Source organism: Ranitomeya variabilis, chromosome 6, assembly GCF_051348905.1.
Source record: "Ranitomeya variabilis isolate aRanVar5 chromosome 6, aRanVar5.hap1, whole genome shotgun sequence".
In the NCBI taxonomy this organism is placed as follows: domain Eukaryota; kingdom Metazoa; phylum Chordata; class Amphibia; order Anura; family Dendrobatidae; genus Ranitomeya; species Ranitomeya variabilis.
This window is the reverse complement of record NC_135237.1, coordinates 431,518,490-431,545,674: the sequence shown is the minus strand read 5'-3', so window position 1 is coordinate 431,545,674 and position 27,185 is coordinate 431,518,490. Positions and strand designations below refer to the sequence as shown.

The window sequence follows — 27,185 nt, the reverse complement described above, 5'->3', positions numbered from 1 at the left end:
GTACTCAGGACAAATTGTACAACAACTTTTGGGGTCCAATTTCTTCTCTTACCCTTGGGAAAATAAAAAATTGGGGGCGAAAAGATCATTTTTGTGAAAAAATATGATTTTTCATTTTTACGGCTCTGCATTATAAACTTCTGTGAATCACTTAATGGGTCAAAGTGCTCACCACACATCTAGATAAGTTCCTTAGGGGGTCTACTTTCTAAAATGGTGTCATTTGTGAGGGGTTTCAATGTTTAGGCACATCAGGGGCTCTCAAAACGCAACATGGCGTCCCATCTCAATTCCAGTCAATTTTGCATTGAAGAGTCAAATGGTGCTCCTTCGATTCCGAGCTCTGCCATGCGCCCAAACAGTGGTTTACCCCCACATATGGGGTATCGGGGTACTCAGGACAAATTGTACAACAACTTTTGGGGTCCATTTTCCTGTTACCCTTGGTAAAATAAAACAAATTGGAGCTGAAGTAAATTTTTTGTGAAAAAAAGTTAAATGTTCATTTTTATTTAAACATTCCAAAAATTCCTGTGAAACACCTGAAGGGTTAATAAACTTATTGAATGTGGTTTTGAGCACTTTGAGGGGTGCAGTTTTTAGAATGGTGTCACACCTGGTTATTTTCTATCATATAGACCCCTCAAAATAACTTAAAATGAGATGTGGTCCCTAAATAAAAATGGTGTTGTAAAGTGAGAAATTGCTGGTCAACTTTTAACCCTTTTAACTCCCTAACAAAAAAAATGTTGGTTCCAAAATTGTGCTGATGTAAAGTAGACATGTGGGAAATGATATTTATTAAGTATTTTGTGTGACATATCTCTGTGATTTAATTGCTTAAAAATTCAAAGTTGGAAAATTGCGAAATTTTCAAAATTTTCGCCAAATTTCCATCTTTTTCAGAAATAAACGCAGGTAATATCAAAGAAATTTTACCACTATCATGAAGTACAATATGTCACAAGAAAATAATGTCAGAATTACCGGGATCCGTTGAAGCGTTCCAGAGTTATACCCTCATATAAAGACAGTGGTCAGAATTTTAAAAATTGGCCTGGTCATTAACGTGCAAACCACCCTTGGGGGTAAAGGGGTTAATTGCGAGCTAGCCTGGTTTCCTTTCACTCCTCTATCACCATAGAAATCTCTTGTAAAAAAACTTATTTGCCTGCATTTTCCAGATTGCAGTATGTAGTGAAAATGTGTGCACTTTTTCTTACAATGTACTCTGGTGGTTTAGTGCTCTGTTATGTAAAAGGATGCTCAGACAGGCAGGAGATATGATAGATCTGTGTCCACACTACAGTCTTCCAGAATGAAAGGCAATAGCCCTCTGAACCCCAACTGCAAGGCAATGTTCACATACATAAAGTACTAGCAAACAGCTTAGATGTCAGAAATCTCTCATGTTTTATTTTTTTACCTGAAAACTGCGTTTTTTTAATCTGCAGCATGTCAATTCTTTTACCGTTTTTGCCGCATTTTCACCCTTAGAAACAGGGCTGTGGAGTCGGTAAGCCAAACCTTCAACTCCGACTCCTCAATTCCCATGACACCGACTCCCTCATACATGGTTCATGTTTAAGTGATAAATTTACTGTAGTAAAATGGTAACATCAGGCTTTTAATCTGTATTATGATACAATAATCAAGCCATTTAGATAGAACATAAAATATATTTATTAGAATACAACTTTAGAACATTTTTTTTGCATATTTACAATTATTATACACTCTGCGGTAAGTGGAAAAAAACAGTTTTCAACAAAAACATACTGAATAGCATTTCTGCAGTCTATGAATTTGTTCTGAAAAACAGTATCACCTCCATCAGATCCTTCTTTATAGATTACCTCAAATCTGACCTAATTATTTTAAGGCTAGAGAACAACCTCTCTACACTAACTTGGGTTGGTGGCAAAGCAGTAACCACATGGGCAGCATCTCTAACAATTTAAGGGTATAAAGGAATTGCCTCGTGCACAGTCAGTTTTGATGAACGGTTGAACTCTTCTACTTCTTTGAGAGCAAGTGAAAAATTTTGCTAAAATATGGTCAATGTTTTCTATGGGAGTAGAATCTTTTTTCCTGCAGCAATGCTTTGCCTGCTCCATGTCGTCCAAATACTTGTTGAAATCAAACTCCTCATCTGATGAGGATGAAGGAACGGCAGCAGCAGCACTGGCAGGACCCGAGTGCTCTTGCTCTTTGCTGTCCTGTAGCCTACTTATCCTAACTGCTACCTCAATCAAAGCTTCTTTTCCTTTAGTAAGCTGTTGATCATCCAGCAATATACGATGACTCGGGTCCACATAAACAGCTGCCAGAAAATTTTTATTTTCTAATAGCAGTGTCTCTCTCCGTTTCATTGAAGCAGCAATGCCATCTGTGATTAAACCTCCTCTTTGGGACAGGCAAAACAACAAGTTCTTCCACTCCTTTATAAAAATGCCAGGAGTTAAATCCTTAGCGTGTAACTTTTTAGTCACTGTAAAATGGGTGATGATGCAATTCCTTCAATTCAGCCACCTGTGTCCATTGACATTCATGTAAAGTTACCTGAGGGTTGGCCATATCTACAAGGAAGGTTTTCAGCTCAAGCAATCGCTCAATCATTAAATAGGTGTTGCCACACCGAGTGGCTTGATCCACAATTGCCCCTTTTCCAGCACGTGTCTTCAAGATGGAATGAATTTTAGGGGTTCTGGTTGTAATAGCCAATTTCCTCACTTTGCTAATCAGAGTACCAGCATGTCCCTCTTGCAGACTATCTCTTATTTCCAGCTGCAGCGTGTGCACAACACAGCACATGTGATGAAAAGGAAACAGGTGTGAAGCAGCTTCAACAAGATCATCTAATTGTAAAGAATCATTTTGCTGTCCTTCTAAAGTAATATCTGTTTGTTCCTCCGTTATGGAAACAGGACTGTGGCCTTCCATCTCCAACATAATGAATGTGAAATGTTCTTCTAGCTGCGGTTCACCTTCATTATTCTCATTCATCAGTTTAATTGTACTTATCATGTTTGAAGCATTATCAGTTACAACAGCAAGAACCTGTTCTTTTTTTAGTTCATAATCTTGCAGAACTTTTTCCACTAAGGTCTGGAGAAACTGGCTGCTGTGATGAGCTTTAGTATCTTTTACTGCCAGTGTCTTAGTAACAATTTTTTTGTTGTCACAAACATATCGAACGTTGATAGCAAAATAGTTCACTTTGTGACGTGTGGAGGCATCCATTTTAAGAAATACAAAGCGTCTCTTGAGAGCCTTTTTAAGATCTTCCTTTTGGATAAGGGCTTCTTCAATCACTAATTTTCTAATACTTTCTCTTTCCAAAGAAACACCCAGTTTGCAAGCCATTTCTCCATTAAGAGCTGTAAAAGCTGGTCGTGCAAATAATGATAATGGTACACAGTCCTTCACAAGCTCGATGAGCTGTCTTTTAAACACATCTGCTGTTATTGTTACAGTAACTTTGTGACTTACAAAATATCTTGTAACTGATGTTTGAGATGCTCTTACCTCCTCCTTTACCTGGCGGGAAGTGCTGGTCTCTGGTTTCTTGGTGCTGCTGTGATCTTTTTCAGTCACAGCTTTGTAAACTTCTGGGTGGCAACGTTGTAAATGTCTTTTTAGATTGGAATCTCTTGAAGGAACATTTTTACCACTGCCTGAGTATGCACTGATTTTGACATCACAGCATTTGTTTTCATCTGGATCACTTATACACTGACACACAAAATGCTTTGATATTGAGTCACTGTGAAATGCTCAAATACAGCTGACTTCATAAGATGCTTCTTAGACATTTTGTAATTATGTAAATTCGCTCTCAAAATAATTTTGTCCTGTAAAAAAATAAAGTATATTGTAATTCTTGCAAGAATAGGGAATCATGCACTGTATAATTTGGGATAGAAATGAAACAATCTTTGCATAAATCAACAGGACAGGTGATAAGTATAAAGTTTGTAAAATGTGTTGTTGAATAGCTTTACTCTGAACTTTCAATGTCAAGGCTTGTCTCAGCAGGGTACAGCTCACAATGCTTCACATCATATTGCTTCACAGTCTAGGAAGAGGGAAGGAGGCATGTTTGTGTTGAATCACATTCCAGAACACACACACACAAATATGTCCTCATCGATCCTCTTACTGTATTTCCGAATTTGAGATGTTAGAAAACAGTTTTTCCCCTTATATTCCATGTATAGTGTATATAAGTCATCAGGGCAGCTAATTTCTCCAAACATGATCTAAGAGGAAAAACATCAAGCATACAGAGACAACATACACTGGACTATTGATTTATGCACAGTTTATTGAAAGTTTAGATATGCTTTAGGAGGTACTTACCTTCTTTAATCCTGCTTTCCTGTTTACTCCAGAAATTCTGAGATGAATGTAGTCTTTCCTTCCCTGTTTTTGTTATTTTTCCCCTTATCTGTAGAGGAGCTTTACTACTTATCATGAACATAAACTTAGCACAGATTCATCTCAGCTAAAAGTCTAGACCTTAGATCAGGAATAGGACAGACATTTTTAGGACATTTCATAATTTTTCCAAATTCTTATGAAAAAAAATATTCCCCTCAAACTGCACTGAACTACTGTACCCAATTTATTATATGTTTTAGGAGTCGGTTCATTTTATACCGACTCCAACTCCGACTCCACCAAAATGGGCTCCAACTCTGACTCCATGACTCTGACTCCAAAGCCCTGCTTAGTTAGAAAGCAATTACAGAGAGCAAAAAATGCAGATTTTTCTGTGTTTTCTATCGATATTTGCTGCTTATGTTGGTGAATAAAGCTAACATTAAGCTTTTACTGCAGACAAAAACACATGGAATTCACATCTAAAAAATGCTGCAAAAATTTTCTGAATGCATTTTTCCTGGTAAGAGAGCAGCTTTTGAATGCAGGAAAACGCTGAGTGTGAACATGTAGTAAGTGCTCAGAGATTTCTTATGAAGAATCAGTAACATTTCTGTGAATGATCCCTTTAGAGTGCAGTTACATGATGTGATTTGTCACACACGCTGCCACCATGTTGGTATCTTATCAATGTGCCCGTTATTCTGTACACTGGCGATTTCCAGTCAATGCAGCTGAAAGTGATGGTGCGCTCTAAATATTGCACACACATGCAGACATGATCACACAAATGTTTTAGATGGTAGAAGGCGTTACTTATGATGTGAAAAATTGAAAAATTGCTAGAAGTGGACTAAGTGTCTTCATATCATATCTATATATATGTCTACGGTCCACTTTCGTCTGTCTGTCTGTCACGGAAATCCCAGGTCGCTGATTGGTCGCAGCCGGCTGGGCGCGACCAATCAGCGACAGGCACAGTCTGGCCGCGAATTGGCCCCTCCATACTCCCCTCCAGTCAGTGCCCCCTCCATACTCCCCTCCAGTCAGCGCCCACATAGCGTTTTAGCAGTCTGTTAACGCTGCCGTTAACCGTGTGACCAACTTTTTACTATTGATGCTGCCTATGCAGCATCAATAGTAAAAACATGTTAAAAATAATTAAAAAAAAAAATCATTATATTCTCACCTTCCGGCGTCCGCGGCAGCCTTTCCAGTTCCTCGTGACGCTCCGGTCCCAAGAATGCATTGAGGCAATGACCCCAGATGACGTAGCGGTCTCGTGAGACCGCTACATCATCATGGGTTATTGCCGCAAGGCATTACTGGGAACGGAGCGTCGCGAGGAGCATCGCTAAAGGCCTGGGCTGGATCCGGGGGCCGCTGGAAGGTAAGTATATAACTATTTTTTATTTTAATTATTTTTTTAACAGGGATATGGTGCCCACATTGCTATATACTACATGGGCTGTTATATACTAAGTGGGCTGTTATATACTGCGTGGGCTGTGTTATATACTACGTTGCTGTGCTATATACTATGTGGGCTGTGTTATATACTGTGTGGGCTGTTATATACTGCGTGGGCTGTGTTATATACTGCGTGGGCTGTGTTATATACTATGTGGGCTGTTATATACTACGTGGGCTGTTATATACTGCGTGGGCTGTGTTATATACTATGTGGGCTGTGCTATATACTATGTGGGCTGTGCTATATACTACGTGGGCTGTGCTATATACTCCGTGGCTGTGCAATATACTATGTGACTGTGCTATATACTATGTGGCTGTGCTATATACTACGTGGCTGTTATATACTATGTGGGCTGTGTTATATACTGCGTGGGCTGTGCTATATACTACATGGGCTGTGCTATATACTGTGTAGGCTGTTATATACTGCGTGGGCTGTGCTATATAATACGTGGGCTGTGCTATATACTACGCGGGCTGTTATATAATGCGTGGGCTGTGCTATATACTACGTGGCTGTGCTATATACTACATGGCTGTTATATACTATGTTGTTTTGCTATATACTACTGTTGTGAAATTGGATTTTGGGCTCCCCCGGTGGCCACTGGTGGAATTGAACTGGTGTGCATCATCCCCTCTGTTCACCTGTTTCCATCAGGATGTGGGAGTCGCTATTTAACCTTGCTCCTCTGTCACTTCCATGCCGGTCAACATTGTAATCAGAAGCCTTTCTGTGCATGTTCCTGCTGCTAGACAACTCCCAGATAAGTTGGACTTTTGTCCTCGTTTGTTTTTGCATTTTGTTCCAGTTCACAGCTGTAGTTTCGTTTCTGTGTCTGGAAAGCTCTTGTGATCTGAAATTGCCACTCTGATGTTATGAGTTAATACTAGAGTCTTAAAGTAATTTCAGGATGGTATTTTGATAGGGTTTTCAGCTGACCATGAAAGTGCCCTTTCTATCTTCCTGCTATCTAGTAAGCGGACCTCAATTTTGCTAAACCTATTTTCATACTACGTTTGTCATTTCATCTAAAATCACCGCCAATATATGTGGGGGCCTCTGTCTGCCTATCGGGGAAATTTCTCTAGAGGTGAGCCAGGACTATATTTTCCTCTGCCAGGATTAGTTAGTCCTCCGGCCGGCGCTGGGCGTCTAGGGATAAAAAACGTAGGCAACGCTACCCGGCTACTGTTAGTTGTGCGGCAGGTTTAGTTCATGGTCAGTTTAGTTTCCATCCTTCCAAGAGCTAGGACTTATGTTTGCTGGGCTATGTCCTCTTGCCATTGAGAACCATAACAGTTTGACCGGCCAAAAAGGGTTAAATTAATTGACAGAGAAAGGAGAGAAAAGAGAAGTCTGCTGAAGATTTTTTTTTTTTTTTTTTTTCCCTTCCCTTCAGTTCTGAGTGTGCTTGTAATTGAATCTCTTGCAAGTCTGCCTATATTGCAGCCTTTCTCTCTCTCTCTCTCCTTCTAAACCTGGAATGGCTCTGTGTTCACCTGTTTAAAATGGATATTCAGAGTTTAGCTGCAGGTTTGAATAATCTCACCACGAAAGTTCAAAATTTACAAGATTTTGTTGTTCATGTTCCTATATCTGAACCTAGAATTCCTTTGCCTGAATTTTTCTCGGGGAATAGATCTTGCTTTCAAAATTTCAAAAATAATTGCAAGTTGTTTTTGTCCCTGAAATCTCGCTCTGCTGGAGATCCTGCTCAGCAGGTCAGGATTGTGATTTCCTTGCTCCGGGGCGACCCTCAGGATTGGGCTTTTGCATTGGCTCCAGGGGATCCTGCGTTGCTCAATGTGGATGCGTTTTTTCTGGCCTTGGGGTTGCTTTATGAGGAACCTCAGTTAGAGCTTCAGGCGGAAAAGGCCTTGATGTCCCTATCTCAGGGGCAAGACGAAGCTGAAATATACTGCCAGAAATTCCGTAAATGGGCTGTGCTTACTCAGTGGAATGAGTGCGCCCTGGCGGCGAATTTCAGAGAGGGTCTCTCTGATGCCATTAAGGATGTTATGGTGGGGTTCCCTGTGCCTGCGGGTCTGAATGAGTCCATGACAATGGCTATCCAGATCGATAGGCGTCTGCGGGAGCGCAAACCTGTGCACCATTTGGCGGTGTCTACGGAGAAGACGCCAGAGAATATGCAATGTGATAGAATTCTGTCCAGAAGTGAACGGCAGAATTTAAGACGAAAAAATGGGTTGTGCTTCTATTGCGGTGATTCAACTCATGTTATATCAGCATGCTCTAAGCGTACTAAGAAGCTTGATAAGTCTGTTTCAATTGGCACTTTACAGTCTAAGTTTATTCTATCTGTGACCCTGATTTGTTCTTTATCATCTATTACCGCGGATGCCTATGTCGACTCTGGCGCCGCTTTGAGTCTTATGGATTGGTCCTTTGCCAAACGCTGTGGGTATGATTTGGAGCCTCTTGAAACTCCTATACCCCTGAAGGGGATTGACTCCACCCCATTGGCTAGTAATAAACCACAATACTGGACACAAGTAACTATGCGGATTAATCCGGATCATCAGGAGATTATTCGCTTTCTTGTGCTGTATAACCTACATGATGTGTTGGTGCTTGGATTGCCATGGCTGCAATCTCATAACCCAGTCCTTGACTGGAAAGCTATGTCTGTGTTAAGCTGGGGATGTAAGGGGACGCATGGGGACGTACCTGTGGTTTCCATTTCATCATCTATTCCCTCTGAGATTCCTGAATTCTTGACTGAATATCGTGACGTTTTTGAAGAACCTAAGCTTGGTTCATTACCTCCGCACCGGGAGTGCGATTGTGCCATAGATTTGATTCCGGGTAGTAAATACCCTAAGGGTCGTTTATTTAATCTGTCTGTGCCTGAACATGCTGCTATGCGAGAATATATAAAGGAGTCCTTGGAAAAGGGACATATTCGTCCTTCGTCATCTCCCTTAGGAGCCGGTTTTTTCTTTGTGGCTAAGAAAGATGGCTCTTTAAGACCGTGTATTGATTATCGGCTTTTGAATAAAATCACGGTTAAATATCAATATCCGTTGCCACTGTTGACTGATTTGTTTGCTCGCATAAAGGGGGCCAAGTGGTTCTCTAAGATAGATCTCCGTGGGGCGTATAATTTGGTGCGAATTAAGCAGGGGGATGAGTGGAAGACCGCATTTAATACGCCCGAGGGCCACTTTGAGTATTTGGTGATGCCTTTTGGTCTTTCAAATGCCCCTTCAGTCTTTCAGTCCTTTATGCATGACATTTTCCGTGATTATTTGGATAAATTTATGATTGTGTATCTGGATGATATTTTGATTTTTTCGGATTGTCCTGGAGTGGATGCTGTGGTGGAGAGGTTGCATCAGATTTGGGGGCAGGTAGTGGACAATTTGAAGTTGTCCCAGAAGACTCAGCTTTTTGCCAACCGCCGGCGTCGGGTTGGTCCTCGGCTTTGTGTTGGGGACTTGGTGTGGTTGTCTTCTCGTTTTGTCCCTATGAGGGTTTCTTCTCCTAAGTTTAAGCCTCGGTTCATCGGCCCGTACAAGATATTGGAGATTCTTAACCCTGTGTCCTTCCGTTTGGACCTCCCTGCATCTTTTTCTATTCATAATGTTTTTCATCGGTCATTGTTGCGCAGGTATGAGGTACCGGTTGTGCCTTCCGTTGAGCCTCCTGCTCCGGTGTTGGTTGAGGGCGAGTTGGAGTACGTTGTGGAAAAAATCTTGGACTCCCGTGTTTCCAGACGGAAACTCCAGTATCTGGTCAAATGGAAGGGATACGGTCAGGAGGATAATTCTTGGGTGACTGCCTCTGATGTTCATGCCTCCGATCTGGTCCGTGCCTTTCATAGGGCTCATCCTGATCGCCCTGGTGGTTCTGGTGAGGGTTCGGTGCCCCCTCCTTGAGGGGGGGGTACTGTTGTGAAATTGGATTTTGGGCTCCCCCGGTGGCCACTGGTGGAATTGAACTGGTGTGCATCATCCCCTCTGTTCACCTGTTTCCATCAGGATGTGGGAGTCGCTATTTAACCTTGCTCCTCTGTCACTTCCATGCCGGTCAACATTGTAATCAGAAGCCTTTCTGTGCATGTTCCTGCTGCTAGACAACTCCCAGATAAGTTGGACTTTTGTCCTCGTTTGTTTTTGCATTTTGTTCCAGTTCACAGCTGTAGTTTCGTTTCTGTGTCTGGAAAGCTCTTGTGATCTGAAATTGCCACTCTGATGTTATGAGTTAATACTAGAGTCTTAAAGTAATTTCAGGATGGTATTTTGATAGGGTTTTCAGCTGACCATGAAAGTGCCCTTTCTATCTTCCTGCTATCTAGTAAGCGGACCTCAATTTTGCTAAACCTATTTTCATACTACGTTTGTCATTTCATCTAAAATCACCGCCAATATATGTGGGGGCCTCTGTCTGCCTATCGGGGAAATTTCTCTAGAGGTGAGCCAGGACTATATTTTCCTCTGCCAGGATTAGTTAGTCCTCCGGCCGGCGCTGGGCGTCTAGGGATAAAAAACGTAGGCAACGCTACCCGGCTACTGTTAGTTGTGCGGCAGGTTTAGTTCATGGTCAGTTTAGTTTCCATCCTTCCAAGAGCTAGGACTTATGTTTGCTGGGCTATGTTCTCTTGCCATTGAGAACCATAACATACTACGTGGCTGTGCTATATACTAAGTGGGCTGTTATATGCTACGTGGGCTGTGAGACTCTTTCGCCCGGGGCCCTCAAAAACCTGGAGCTGGCCCTGGCTTCACTGATTGGTCGCGCCCTGCCGGCTGTGAACAATCAGCGACAGACGCAGTCCGGCTGCGAATTGGCGCGGGATTTGAACCAAGCTTCGCTAATTGGTCACGTCCGGCCGGCCGAATCCTGTGTATTCATTGCATTATTCTGAAATCTTCATAAATAAACTACATACATATTCTAGAATACCTGATGCGTTAGAATCGGGCCACCATCTAGTAATATATAAATAGTGTCTTCAAAGCTTTAAGGTACCTTCACACAAAACGACTTTGTAACGATATCGCTAGCGATCTGTGACGTTGCAGCGTCCTGGCTAGCGATATCGTTTAGTTTGACACGCAGCAGCGATCAGGATCCTGCTGTGATGTAGCTGGTCGCTGAATAAAGTTCAGAACTTTATTTGGTCGTCCGATCACCGTGTATCGTTGTGTTTGACAGCAAAAGCAACGATACCAGCGATATTTTACACTGGTAACAAGGGTAAACATCGGGTTACTAAGCGCAGGGCCGCGCTTAGTAACCCGATGTTTACCCTGGTTACCAGCGTAAACGTAAAAAAAACCAAACAGTACATACTCACCATCTGATGTCCGTCAGGTCCATTGCCGTCTGCTTCCCACACTGACTGAGCGCCGCAAAGTGAAAGTGAAAGTACAGCACAGCGGTGACGTCACCGCTGTGCTCTGCTCTCACTGTACGGCGGCACTCAGTCAGAGCAGGAAGCAGACGGCAAGGGACCTGACGGACATCAGATGGTGAGTATGTACTGTTTGTTTTTTTTTACTTTTACGATGGTAACCAGGGTAAACATCGGGTTACTAAGCGCGGCCCTGCGCTTAGTAACCCGATGTTTACCCTGGTTACCCGGGGACCTCGGCATCGTTGGTCGCTGGAGAGCGGTCTGTGTGACAGCTCTCCAGCGATCAAAAAGTGACGCTGCAGCGATCGGCATCGTTGTCGCTATCGCTGCAGCGTCGTTTTGTGTGAAGGTACCTTTACTGTTTAATAGGAAATGTAGAGAACATGATAAAACCGTGGCTGCATAGACATACCTTTATATTTTTTGCTCACAAAATAGTATGACTGGTTCTCGAGGCTGATCCCCGATGTCTTCTGACTGCGCACTCCCACCGGTCTCTCCCTACATGCATAGAGACAGACCTATTGGTCAAGAGGAGCAGAGCAGAGAAAAAGCAGTGTGGCACAGCAGCTGTAGAGGGGGCAGTGTGGCACCGCAGCTGTAGAGGGCAGTGTGGCACCGCAGCTGTAGAGGGCAGTGTGGCACCGCAGCTGTAGAGGGGCAGTGTGGCACCGCAGCTGTAGAGGGGCAGTGTGGCACCGCAGCTGTAGAGGGGCAGTGTGGCACCGCAGCTGTGGAAGGGCAGTGTGGCACCGCAGCTGTAGAGGGCAGTGTGGCACCGCAGCTGTAGAGGGCAGTGTGGCACCGCAGCTGTGGAAGGGCAGTGTGGCACCGCAGCTGTAGAGGGCAGTGTGGCACCGCAGCTGTAGAGGGCAGTGTGGCACCGCAGCTGTAGAGGGGCAGTGTGGCACCGCAGCTGTAGAGGGGCAATGTGGCACCGCAGCTGTAGAGGGGCAGTGTGGCACCGCAGCTGTGGAAGGGCAGTGTGGCACCGCAGCTGTAGAGGGCAGTGTGGCACCGCAGCTGTGTAGAGGGCAGTGTGGCACAGCAGCTGTTGAGGGCAGGGGTGGCAGTGTGGCACAGCAGCTGCAGAGGGCAGTGTGGCAGGCAGCTGTTGAGGGCAGGGGTGGCAGTGTGGTACAGCAGCTGCAGAGGGCAGTGTGGCAGGCAGCTGTAGAAGGCAGGGTGGCAGTGTGGCACCGCAGCTGTAGAGGGCAGTGTGGCACCGCAGCTGTAGAGGGGGCAGTGTGGCACCGCAGCTGTAGAGGGCAGTGTGGCACCGCAGCTGTAGAGGGCAGTGTGGCACCGCAGCTGTAGAGGGGCAGTGTGGCACCGCAGCTGTAGAGGGGCAATGTGGCACCGCAGCTGTAGAGGGGCAGTGTGGCACCGCAGCTGTGGAAGGGCAGTGTGGCACCGCAGCTGTAGAGGGCAGTGTGGCACCGCAGCTGTAGAGGGCAGTGTGGCACCGCAGCTGTAGAGGGCAGTGTGGCACCGCAGCTGTAGAGGGGCAGTGTGGCACCGCAGCTGTAGAGGGGCAGTGTGGCACCGCAGCTGTAGAGGGGCAGTGTGGCACCGCAGCTGTGGAAGGGCAGTGTGGCACCGCAGCTGTAGAGGGCAGTGTGGCACAGCAGCTGTTGAGGGCAGGGGTGGCAGTGTGGCACAGCAGCTGCAGAGGGCAGTGTGGCAGGCAGCTGTTGAGGGCAGGGGTGGCAGTGTGGCACAGCAGCTGCAGAGGGCAGTGTGGCAGGCACCTGTAGAAGGCAGGGTGGCAGTGTGGTGCCACAGTTGTACAGGGCAGGGTGGCACTGCAGCTGTGGAGGGCAGGGTGGCAGTGTACCAATGCAGCTGTAGAAGGCAGGGGTGGCAGTGTGGCATCACAGCTGTAGAAGGCAGGGGTGGCAGTGTGGCACAGCAGCTGTCGAAGGCAGGGGTGGCAGTGTGGCATCACAGCTGTAGAAGGCAGGGGTGGCAGTGTGGCATCACAGCTGTAGAAGGCAGGGGTGGCAGTGTGGCACAGCAGCTGTAGAAGGCAGGGGTGGCAGTGTGGCATCACAGCTGTAGAAGGCAGGAGTGGCAATGTGGCACAGCAGCTGTAGAAGGCAGGAGTGGCAATGTGGCACAGCAGCTGTAGAAGGCAGGGCGGCACGGAGCTGTACAGGGCACACTGACTGTATCTCAGGAGCGTCAGTACACGTGCAGCCATAATAACAACAAGCAGCCGCGGTGCAGCGGCCTCCTCCTCCCCGGGCACAGGCTGTCCCCACCGCCGCCCGCCTCCGTCCTCCCCGTCCCCTCCCCCCGGTCTGTGAAGGTCATTACACCCAGGCAGCCGCGGTCCAATATAGCGCATGCGCCCGGGCCCGGGGACTGGCAGAGAGAGGCGGCACAGCCTCCTATACACAGCAGGCAGCGGGGAATAAAGAGCAATATGGCGAGGATGCCTGGCAGCGGCGACTGCAACCCCGGCACCGCAGACAGCGACCCCCTGCACGCCCAGCCCCGGGCGGCTCAGCACCGCTTACAGCCGGGCAGCGCGGGTGAGGAGGACGAAGAAGAAGAAGAAGAAGAAGAAGAGGAGGATGAGGATGAGATTCGGGAGGTGCAGATCACCGGGGAGGATGAGGAGGACGAGCTGCTGCTGCTGGAGGAGGAGGACGAGGATCTGGAGGACGATGAGGATGATGAGGAGATCCAGCTGGAGTGGGAGGACGCGGCGCTGCTGGAGAGCCCGTACCGGGGCACGGCGGGCTTGGTCCCGCATCTGTCCGCTCCGCTGCTGCCGCCCGGCCTGCGCCCCGGGATGGTGGTGGAGGATGTGGAGCCTCTGCTGCTGCAGCTCGGGGCAGCCGGGGGCGGAGTGGACGGTGCCGGCTGTGCGGGGTCCCCATCCTCCGAGCGCCCCGAGCGGGCCCGGCTCAGCGAGAACACGCGCCTGGCCACCCGCTACGCCGTGCGCATCTTCCGGGAGTACCTGAGCGAGAAGGCGCAGAGCCCGGACTTCGAGAGCATGGACAAGGAGGCGCTGTGCCGGGTGCTGCGCTCCTTCTACGCCGAGGCGCGGTCCAAGAGCGGCCAGCTGTACAGCAAGTCTTCCCTCATCAGCATCCGCTCGTCCCTGAACCGCTACCTGAACGAGCCGCCCTACTGCCGCACCCTGGACCTCACCAAGGACCCGGAGCTGCGGAGCGCCAACCTCACCCTGGCCGCGGTCATCCGCAAGCTGGAGGAGCAGGGCGCCGGCCCCGTGGTGCAGAAGCAGGCGATCACCCGCGCGGACCTGCGCAAGCTCTACACGTCCTGCGTCTTCAGCGCGGCCACGCCGTTCGGGCTCCTCAACAAGGTCTGGTTCGAGACCTGCATGTACTTCTGCACCCGGGGCCGGGAGAACCAGCGGGAGCTGGAGGAGGACTCGTTCGGCCTGGCCATGGACGAGGACGGCCGGCGCTTCGTCTACTTCAAGGCGCTGGGGCCCTATCACAAGTCCCGCTCCTCGTCATGGGGCAAGAAGCGCGGAGCGCCCGGCGGAGCCGCCACGACGGACGGCGACGAGGAGAACCTGCCCCGCATGTACGAGACTGGCACCGAGTTCTGCCCCTATGCCAGCTTCGTCAAGTACCTGGCCAAGCGCAACCCTCTGTGCAAAGCGTTCTTCCAGCGGCCCCGGGACCACTGCAGCGAGGCCGACATCACCTGGTACGAGAACAAGGCCATCGGCAAGAACCTGCTGGGCACCCGCATGCAGATGCTGTCCAAGGCCGCCAAGCTGTCCAAGACCTACACCAACCACTGCATCGGGGCCGTGTCCGTGGCCACACTCAACAGCATAGCTGGCATTGGCACCAAGCTGGGGCCCCCCTACTTCATGGACAGTATGAACGGTGCCAGGCACAGGGCCGCCCAGCTGGCTGCCAACGCCTACATCCTGCCCAAGTCCGGCAGCCTGCCTGACCTCAAGACCGAACTGCCCACCAAGAGGCCGCTGTACGAGGCCAACCCACCCAGGGGCACCTGCAGCCCGCCCTCCCCCAAGAGACTGCGGCCCGCAGAGCCCCCAGACAGTGCCATGCTGGTGTCTGTCAAGAACGACCCTCAGCCCCCCTGTCCGGAAACCAATGGTCACCTGGTGCTGACAGCCGCCCCTGCGGTCACTTCCCCGGCAGTTCTCACCCCTGTACAGGTAATATATGACTGGCTCATTTAGGGTGGTGTATAAGCAGGGGCACAGGTACCGGCGACATCGGGGAAGGGGTATGGCTGCCCACACTGTGCCCACATAGTGTGCCCACATAGTACCTGTCCTCACACTGTGCCCACATATTACCTGTCCTCACACTGTGCTCACATAGTACCTGTCCTCACACTGTGCCCACGTAGTACCTGTCCTCACATAGTACCTATCCTCACACTGTGCCCACATAGTACCTGTCCTCACACTGTGCCCACATAGTACCTATCCTCACACTGTGCCCACATAGTACCTGTCCTCACACTGTGCCCACATAGTACCTGACCTCACACTGTGCCCACATAGTACCTGTCCTGACATACTACCTATTCTCACACTGTGCCCACATAGTACCTGTCCTCACACTGTGCCCACATAGTACCTGTCCTCACACTGTGCCCACATAGTACCTGACCTCACACTGTGCCCACATAGTACCTGTCCTCACACTGTGCCCATGTAGTACCTGTCCTCACACTGTGCCCACATAGTACCTGTCCTCACATAGTACCTATCCTCACACTGTGCCCACATGGTGCCTATTCTCACACTGTGCCCACAGAGTACCTGTCCTCACACTGTGCCCACATAGTACCTGACCTCACACTGTGCCCACATAGTTCCTGTCCTCACACTGTGCCCACATAGTACCTGACCTCACACTGTGCCCACATAGTACCTGACCTCATACTGTGCCCACATAGTACCTGTCCTCACACTGTGCTCACATAGTACCTGTCCTCACACTGTGCCCACAGAGTACCTGTCCTCATACTGTGCCCACATAGTACCTGTCCTCACAGTGTGCCCACATAGTACCTGTCCTCACACTGTGCCCACATAGTACCTGACCTCACACTGTGCCCACATAGTACCTCACCTCATACTGTGCCCACATAGTACCTGTCCTCACACTGTGCTCACATAGTACCTGTCCTCACACTGTGCCCACGTAGTACCTGTCCTCACATAGTACCTATCCTCACACTGTGCCCACATAGTACCTGTCCTCACACTGTGCTCACATAGTACCTGTCCTTACACTGTGCCCACATAGTACCTGTCCTTACACTGTGCCCACATAGTACCTGTCCTTAAACTGTGCCCACATAGTACCTGTCCTCACACTGTGCCCACATAGTACCTGACCTCACACTGTGCCCACATAGTACCTGTCCTCACACTGTGCCCACATAGTACCTGACCTCACACTGTGCCCACATAGTACCTGTCCTGACATACCCCTGTACAGGTAATATATGACTGGCTCATTTACGGTGGTGTATAAGCAGGGGCACAGGTACCGGCGACATCGGGGAAGGGGTATGGCTGCCCACACTGTGCCCACATAGTACCTGTCCTGACATTGTGCCCACATAGTACCTGTCCTCACATAGTACCTGTCCTCACACTGTGCCCACATATTACCTGTCCTCACACTGTGCTCACATAGTACCTGTCCTCACACTGTGCCCACGTAGTACCTGTCCTCACATAGTACCTATCCTCACACTGTGCCCACATAGTACCTGTCCTCACACTGTGCTCACATAGTACCTGTCCTTGCACTGTGCCCACATAGTACCTGTCCTTACACTGTGCCCACATAGTACCTGTCCTTACACTGTGCCCACATAGTACCTGTCCTCACACTGTGCCCACATAGTACCTGTCCTCACACTGTGCCCACATAGTACCTGATCTCACACTGTGCCCACATAGTACCTATCCTCACACTGTGCCCACATAGTACCTGTCCTCACACTGTGCCCACATAGTACCTGACCTCACACTGTGCCCACATAGTACCTGTCCTGACATACTACCTATTCTCACACTGTGCCCACATAGTACCTGTCCTCACACTGTGCCCACATAGTACCTGTCCTCACACTGTGCCCACATAGTACCTGACCTCACACTGTGCCCACATAGTACCTGTCCTCACACTGTGCCCATGTAGTACCTGTCCTCACACTGTGCCCACATAGTACCTGTCCTCACATAGTACCTATCCTCACACTGTGCCCACATGGTGCCTATTCTCACACTGTGCCCACAGAGTACCTGTCCTCACACTGTGCCCACATAGTACCTGACCTCATACTGTGCCCACATAGTACCTGACCTCACACTGTGCCCACATAGTACCTGACCTCATACTGTGCCCACATAGTACCTGTCCTCACACTGTGCTCACATAGTACCTGTCCTCACACTGTGCTCACATAGTACCTGTCCTCACACTGTGCCCACAGAGTACCTGTCCTCATACTGTGCCCACATAGTACCTGTCCTTACACTGTGTCCACATAGTACCTGTCCTTAAACTGTGCCCACATAGTACCTGTCCTCACACTGTGCCCACATAGTACCTGACCTCACACTGTGCCCACATAGTACCTGTCCTCACACTGTGCCCATGTAGTACCTGACCACACTGTGCCCACATAGTACCTGACCTCACACTGTGCCCACATAGTACCTGACCTCACACTGTGCCCACACAGTACCTGACCTCACACTGTGCCCACATAGTACCTGTCCTCATCACATAGTACCTATCCTGATACTGTGCCCTACATTGTACCTGTCCTCACACTGTGCCCACATAGTACCTGACCTCACACTGTGCCCACATAGTACCTGTCCTCACACTGTGCCACATACTACCTGTCCTCACACTGTGCCCACATAGTACCTAACTTCGCACTGTACCCACATAGTACCTGTCCTCACACTGTCCCACATACTACCTGTCCTCACACTGTGCCCACATAGTACCTGACCTCACACTGTGCCCACATAGTACCTGTCCTCACATAGTACCTATCCTCACTGTGCCCACATGGTACCTATTCTCACACTGTGCCCACATAGTTACTGTCCTCACAGTGTGCCCACATAGTACCTGACCTCACACTGTGCCCAGATAGTACCTGTCCTCACATAGTACCTATCCTCACACTGTGCCCACATGGTACCTATTCTCACACTGTGCCCACATAGTACCTGTCCTCACACTGTGCCCACATGGTACCTATTCTCACACTGTGCCCTCATAGTACCTTCCTCACACAGTGCCCGCATAGTACCTGTCCTCTCACACAGTGCCCACACAGTACCTGTCCTCACATTGTGCCCACATAGTGTCTGTCCTCACACTGTGCCCACATAGTGTCTGTCATCACACTGTGCCCACATAGTGTCTGTCATCACACTGTGCCCACATAGTACCTGTCCTCACACTGTGCTAACATAGTATCTGTCCTCACACTGTGCCCACACAATACCTGTCCTCACACAGTGCCAACATAGTACCTGTCTTCACACTGTGCCCACATAGTACCTGTCCTAACCCTGTGCCAACATAGTACCTGTCCTCACACAGTGCCCACACAGTACCTGTCCTCACATTGTGCCCACATAGTGTCTGTCCTCACACTGTGCCCACATAGTGTCTGTCCTCACACTGTGCCCACATAGTGTCTGTCCTCACACTGTGCCCACATAGTGTCTGTCATCACACTGTGCCCACATAGTGTCTGCCATCACACTGTGCCCACATAGTACCTGTCCTCACACTGTGCCCACACAGTACCTGTCCTCACACTGTGCCCACACAGTACCTGTCCTCACACTGTGCCAACATAGTATCTGTCCCCACACAGTGCCAACATAGTACCTGTCCTCACTGTACAAACATAGTACCTGTCCTCACACCGTGCCCACATAGTACCTGTCCTCACACTGTGCCCACATAGTATCTGGCTTTAAACTGTGCCCACAGAGTACCTGTCCTCACACTGTGCCCACATAGTACCTGCCATTCTGAGGGTGTATAGGTATCCACACATTGTGCCCACATATTACTGGCCACACTGAGGGGGTAGAGCTGTCTTCACACTTTGCTTATGTAACAGCCATACTGAGAGATTATAGCTATCCACATACTGTGCCTACAAATTTGCCTGCCACGTAGGGGTATAGCTGCCCACTATGTTCAGCCATGCTGAGAAAGTATAACTGCCCTCACTGTGCTACGTAACAAACATGCTGAGGGTATAGCTATCTAAACAATGTTCCCACAAAGTACCAGCCACACTGAGGGGGCTATAGCTGTCCACATACTGCACCCACAAAATACCAGTCACACCAAGGTGTTATAGCTGTCATCACACTTGGCCAACAATGTACCGGCCACACTGAGGGAATATACGGTAGCTGTCCTCACAATGTGCACACAAAGTACCAGCCTAACTGAGAGGTATAACTGTCCTGACAATGTGCCCACAAAGTACCAGCCACACTGAGGGTGTATAGCTGTCCACACACTGTGCCCACATATTACTGGCCACACTGAGGGGGTAGGGCTGTCCTCACACTTTGCTTATGTAACAGCCACACTGAGAGATTATAGCTATCCACATACTGTGCCTACAAATGTGCCAGCCACATAGGGGTATAGCTGCCCACAAAGTATCAGCCATACTGAGAAATTGTAACTGCCCTCACTGTGCTACGTAACAGACACACTGAGGGTATGGCTATCTAAACAATGTGCCCATAAAGTACCAGCCACACAAAGGGGGTATAGCTGTCCACATACTGCGCCACAAAGTACCAGTCACACTGAGAGGGTATAGCTGTCCACATACTGTGCCCACAAAGTACCAGTCAAACTGAGAGGGTATAGCTATCCACATACTGCGCCCACAAAGTACCAGTCACACTGAGAGGGTATAGCTGTCCACATACTGCGCCCACAAAGTACCAGTCACACTGAGAGGGTATAGCTGTCCACATACTGCGCCCACAAAGTACCAGCCACATTGAGGGGGTACAGCTGTCCTCACAATGTGCCCACAAAGTACTAGCCTTAGTGAGGGAGTATAGCTGTCTTCACAATGTGCCCACATAGTACCAGCCTTACTGAGGGGGTATAACTGTCCTGACAATTTGCCCACAAAGTAGCAGCAACACTGAGGGGGTATAGCTGTCCTTACACTGCGCCCATAATACCAGCCACACTGAGGGGGTATAGCTGTCCTTACACTGCGCCCATAATACCAGCCACACTGAGGGGGTATAGCTGTCCTTACACTGCGCCCATAATACCAGCCACACTGAGGGGGTATAGCTGTCCTCACACTGTGCGCCCATAATACCAGCCACACTGAGGGAGTATAGCCGTCCTCACACTGTGCGCCCATAATACCAGCCACACTGAGGGAGTATAGCTGTCCTCACACTGTGCGCCCATAATACCAGCCACACTGAGGGAGTATAGCTGTCCACAGACTGTGCCCCTATAATACCAGCCGCAATTAATGGGTATAGTGGCCCACATACTTCGCCCAGATAGTGACAGCCACACCGAGGTGAAGAACCTGCTGTAGTTCATGGTCCATTAGAATACAGGGCCAGGGGTACCACTTTCTGGTTGAACCAGCAAAACGCTGTGATTTCATTGCTGGGCTCCATGTATGGGTCCTGTTCACACTGACTTTTTCTGACACTTGTTAGAGTAGAGTAATCTAGCACTAAATGTGAGTTAAAAATTCAGAAAGCCTGAAGGAAACTTGCGGGCCCCGAGGTCAAGGGGGATCTATCAGGATTCATTGCGATCTGTTTGATCAAATGCAACGTAGCTGTCGTGGCTTTGTAATCGGAAATCATGGCGCTAGTGTGACCTGCAGTCACTGAGGGCAGCACCTCTGGACGATATTAGTTGTCCCAGCTTTACGTACCGTATATAATATGTAATCATCAGATTCTGCAGGTTCCTAATGTGATGATCTCTGATGTAAAACATGCAATATGGTACACATGGTTAATTTCTTAAGGACTTCGGTTTGCAAAGTTGCAAATATGACCATTAATAGAAGCGGGGAAAAAGTAAGGCACAAAAATGTGCTAAGAAACCCTTAAAAACCCTGCTTTTTATGAGGATTTTGGCTCTGAATTTTTCAAGTAGAAAAAAATTCCGGTATGAACATATATTGTATAGGTCGTTTCCCGTTGAAATTAATAGCTTATTCAAGGAAAATTTAAAGTGGGTCTTGTGAGGATTTTGGAGCAGAATCCACTCCAATATCCACATAAAAAAGCTCAACATACTCTTACATGTCTACTGAGTGAGTGGTCACTGGCAGTATTAGTGGAGTAGCTGACCAAGTATCTTGCTGTCCTCTGCCCACCCACAGGGTCTGCTCATCAATGTGTATTGGGCATTAAGTCCTTGTTCCCACCATCAGCTTTTGATACTTGCGCATTTTCGCTCCGTCAAAACCGCAGCGTGTTACAGTTCCAGCTGGATGGGATTTATAGACATCTCTGCCCACTGTCCTTTTTTTGTGCAGTATAAGCTGACCTGCAATGTGTGTTTCCAGTCCGAACATGTCAATGTCTCTTGCGGGTACGCTGAGTTTTCTGTGCAGATTTTCCCCATAGACTTGCATTAGATGCAGAAAATCCACAGGTAAAAACACATATGCAGTTTTAATGCATTTCCACATTGAAAATGAATCAAAAACACATGTAATTTGCACATGACTATGTCAATAATGTTTTGTCAAATACTAGGACGCATCAAAACATGACACCCCAACAGCAGACAAAAAACTATCTAACAGCCGTGATACAGGCAGCTGCAGGGACTCAAACATATTTTTTGAGCTCACCGAAGACACTCAGCACATGAGCATGCTCAGATAACACCTAATCCAAGTACATTCGCTCATCACTACTCCTAAGTTAATGTCTATTCCATACTATTCCATATATGCATTGAAATAGGCATTATATATATATACTTACACATCTATTTTCTGCCTGCCCCTTGGTTATCTTGTATACGTATTATTGATTGTAAGTAGAGATATGAGGTAGGATTAGATGTAGAAGTTTGTCAGGTGCCAATGAACTGTTGTGTAGGTGGCAGATATGACGACAGCCAGGTTTCGCCTCGGTTTGATCAAACATATGACCAATATGGATTATTTTATTATTTATTCATATGTATATAAATATATATATATATATATATATATATATATATATATATATACAGGTCCTTCTCAAAAAATTAGCATATAGTGTTAAATTTCATTATTTACCATAATGTAATGATTACAATTAAACTTTCATATATTATAGATTCATTATCCACCAACTGAAATTTGTCAGGTCTTTTATTGTTTTAATACTGATGATTTTGGCATACAACTCCTGAAAACCAAAAAAACCTGTCTCAATAAATTAGCATATCAAGAAAAGGTTCTCTAAACGACCTATTACCCTAATCTTCTGAATCAACTAATTAACTCTAAACACATGCAAAAGATACCTGAGGCTTTTAAAAACTCCCTGCCTGGTTCATTACTCAAAACCCCCATCATGGGTAAGACTAGCGACCTGACAGATGTCAAGAAGGCCCTCATTGACACCCTCAAGCAAGAGGGTAAGACCCAGAAAGAAATTTCTCAACAAATAGGCTGTTCCCAGAGTGCTGTATCAAGGCACCTCAATGGTAAGTCTGTTGGAAGGAAACAATGTGGCAGAAAACGCTGTACAACGAGAAGAGGTGACCGGACCCTGAGGAAGATTGTGGAGAAGGACCGATTCCAGACCTTGGGGAACCTGAGGAAGCAGTGGACTGAGTCTGGTGTGTCAGGAAATGGGCTACAGGTGCCGCATTCCCCAGGTAAAGCCACTTTTGAACCATAAACAGCGGCAGAAGCGCCTGACCTGGGCTACAGAGAAGCAGCACTGGACTGTTGCTAAGTGGTCCCAAGTACTTTTTTCTGATGAAAGCAAATTTTGCATGTCATTCGGAAATCAAGGTGCCAGAGTCTGGAGGAAGACTGGGGAGAAGGAAATGCCAAAATGCCTGAAGTCCAGTGTCAAGTACCCACAGTCAGTGATGGTGTGGGGTGCCATGTCAGCTGCTGGTGTTGGTCCACTGTGTTTCATCAAGGGCAGGGTCAATGCAGCTAGCTATCAGGAGATTTTGGAGCACTTCATGCTTCCATCGGCTGAAATGCTTTATGGAGATGAAAATTTCATTTTTCAGCACGACCTGGCACCTGCTCACAGTGCCAAAACCACTGGTAAATGGTTTACTGACCATGGTATTACTGTGCTCAATTGGCCTGCCAACTCTCCTGACCTGAACCCCATAGAGAATCTGTGGGATATTGTGAAGAGAAAGTTGAGAGACGCAAGACCCAACACTCTGGATGAGTTTAAGGCTGCTATTGAAGCATCCTGGGCCTCCATAACATCTCAGCAGTGTCACAGGCTGATTGCCTCCATGCCACGCCGCATTGAAGCAGTCATTTCTGCCAAAGGATTCCCGACCAAGTATTGAGTGCATAACTGAACATTATTATTTGATGTTTTTTTTGTTTGTTATTAAAAAACACTTTTATTTGATTGGACGGGTGAAATATGCTAATTTATTGAGACAGGTTTTTTTGGTTTTCAGGAGTTGTATGCCAAAATCATCAGTATTAAAACAATAAAAGACCTGACAAATTTCAGTTGGTCGATAATGAATCTATAATATATGAAAGTTTAATTGTAATCATTACATTATGGTAAATAATGAAATTTAACACTATATGCTAATTTTTTGAGAAGGACCTGTATGTGTGTGTGTGTCCCTGTTATGTGACGATCGTACAGCTGCACATGTCATTACACGATATGTATCTGAGTCATACACCGCTGTGTCCGTCACGTGACGTAATTCTCAGTTATGTAAATGTACGCAGACAACAGACAAAACAGCAAAGCGAAGGGACCTCCCAAAAGCGAAAATTCAACTACACACAGTGTCAGTGAGACACGTCAGAAAATGCCATTGTGGAGGTCTTTACCCTTCAACTGCCACTGCTGGCTAAAGCCAACCCAGAGCAGCCCACCTCCAAGCATCATATGCAGGTTGTCTTCTGACTCTGACTTCTTTGGAATCTATAGTTCACTCTGGGACTGTAATATCCCATGTTTGTGCTGCAGAATACGAAGCCCATACAGTCCTTGCTGTGTATAGGCAGTAAATGTCTCTCAGGGGGCCACATGCACAGACCCCAATCCTCCTCATTGATTGACTTTGAATGGAGTGTGAGCTCAAATGTGTATATGGGACCGAGTAAAGCACTCTGGACCCAAGTTCTCGTGATCGGTGGGGTCAGATATTTAACATGTAGTTAGTGCACAGGTGAGAAATGTCCATGATGCGAAAACCCCCATTGTGGAGTTTAGGAGCCAAACTGCCAGCCGCCCCCTATAATACATTCTCCTATATGACGTACTCGGTGCCAGAGTGTTTATTTTTCCTAATTCATTCATATGTCTTCTGCCGCGTCCGTCCTTCTGAGGCCATGTGCACACGTTGCGGATTGGTGTGCGGATTTTTCCCCACTGTTTTTGCAAAATGCGCAGGTGAACCGCACTGTGGATTACTCGCTGATTTCCTGCTTTTTTTGTGCGGATTCCACCTGCGATTTTACACCTGCGGATTCCTATTGAGGAGCAGGTGTAAACCGCTACGGAATCCGCACAAAGAATTGACATGCTGCGTTTCCGTGCGTTTTTTCTGCAGCATGTGCACTGTGGATTGTGTTTTCCATACGTTTACATGGTACTGTACAACGCATGGAAAACAGCTGCAGATCCACAGCGTCAAATCCGCAACGTGTGCACATAGTCTGAAAGTTCAATCCTTAATTCGAGGTACAGTTCTTTTTCCAATGGGTTTACATGTTACCTATTTGTTACAGATATTAGACCTCAGAAAAGGTAATGAATAGAAGTGCTGCCGACGACGGAAATTAAAGAGAATAGTTTACCTTTTGTTTGTCCCAGTGGGCTGGTGTCCGCAGATGACATGTAGTTAAAAAAGTTCAGAAAATGTTGTCGTTCTTGTTCTTACCAGGATTTGTTTAACCTACAACTAATGTACAGGATCCGCATACACAATGTACCAATATTACGGGTTTTAAATGTTAAAATGTAAGCAGGATTTTATTTTGTACCACAATACAGAATGCATCAAGCCCAAAAAGAGGCATAGAACGGGTCTGACCCCAGTGTATTGCCATGGTATGTGCACATGGAGATTTCCGAGGAGTCATTTGGCGTAAGTCCACTCCAAAGACACTTGAAAAATCGCTTTAAAAAAAGCTCGAAAGACTGTTCCATTTTTATTCCTTCTATAAAACCACTTTGCTAGTCATGTATTCAGCCTTTTTGGCATTTTATTCCACTCCAGGCTTTTAAAAATGCCTGATGGGAAAAAAGAAAGTGCGTGTCACTTATTTGAAGGGGTCTGCTCCAAACTAGGCACTGTCCAATCAAAAGGCTGGCAAAAATAAACGCTTTAGGAAAAAAGCCCGTGCAAAAATGCTTGAAAAACCTCTTAAAAACTGTTCCAGGAAACAAAAATCTCCTTCAACATCTCCCCAAACAAGAAACAATTCATGAAGTGGATTCCATGAGAAAACTTAGAAAAACTCAGTCTGTGCATGCCCAGTGCCAGAATGTCCTACCAGAGCAATTTTATTGAAAACCATTCTGAGGCTTCCTCCAAACATATTTATTTATTTACACACTTGTAAAAAAAATGCCATGATTTAGAGTCCGTTTTAGTTTACAAAGTGCATGCTGTATTTGGAAAAAAAAAAATGAATCTATTTAAATGGCTTTGGCACAGCTTTATTGATACAGTCATGTTTTTTCGGGCTCATTTCCACTTGCAGGAAATCAGACGAGTGTAATCCAATAAAAAAAAAAAAAATCGGATTGCACTGGGACCAATGTTATTCAATAGGTGTCTTCATTTGCGATTTTTTTTCTCAGCCGAAATTGGACTGAGAAAAAAAATCGCAGCATGCTGCGTATTGCTGCGATTCTCGGATGAGACTCACCAATGCAAGTCAATGGGTGCGAGAAAAAAACGCACAGCACTCGCACCATGCATATGACATCCGTTTTTTACAGATACCTTACCATTCTGTGGCATAGAACACTGTAAATGGTCCTGTAAATGATTGTATAAAAATAGTTGCAGAGAAAAAAAAACGATTGCATACGGGTGTAAAACGGATGGTGCGATTAAAAAATCACATTGAACTCGCATGACAATCGCATACTTTTCATCCCTTTTTTTCGGTCCAGATTACAGACCGTTTTTTCTCTCGCAAGTGGAAATGAGCCCTTAGTGGCGGAAATCTACTTAAAGGTCATGTATTTCTGACCTGCCAATTTTCCGCCCGTAATGTAATGCTATATTGAAAATCTGTATGAGAAATTGACATTTTGCAGATTTAAAACACACATCGCAGGTTAGTTTACATCAAGGAAAATAAAAAATAAGCCATCTATTTTGATGGGACTGTAGTTTACGCAGCGTCAAAACTCATTGTGGGCACACAGCCTTTAGGGCGCCCTCCTACCTACTTCCACGCCATGTGGGATCCTGGCCCTAAAGGAGCACTCGACTGATTTTGGTTTTACATTTATTTCTCCCTTGTAAAGACTGATGCAATATACTGACCGGTCATCATTTTCAGTGGTGGTCCGTTCCAGCACCACATAAGCAGATTTTTTTATCTTCCAGATCACAGTGTCTGTTGTGTGGAGCAGAGGGCTCTGTAAGGCCGGGATCACACATGCGATAAAAACGGCCGAGTTTCGCATGTTAATACCCGGCA

The 27,185-nt window shown here is 47.0% G+C and overlaps 1 protein-coding gene across 2 annotated transcripts in view; it reads left to right on the top strand.

Annotated features, from left to right (window-relative positions):
* The window catches only part of KCTD1 (potassium channel tetramerization domain containing 1), a 155,500-nt gene that overhangs the window by 76,378 nt on the left and 51,937 nt on the right, over positions 1–27,185 (top strand). The window contains exon 1 of one of the 2 annotated variants that reach the window (XM_077270386.1): positions 13,478–15,420. The exons of the other annotated variant lie outside the window; for it this stretch is intronic. Coding sequence (XP_077126501.1) covers positions 13,672–15,420 — 1,749 coding nt within the window. The 5' untranslated portion in view covers positions 13,478–13,671. Of the gene's footprint in view, positions 1–13,477; positions 15,421–27,185 lie in introns of those variants that run through there. 2 annotated transcript variants of the gene reach the window in all.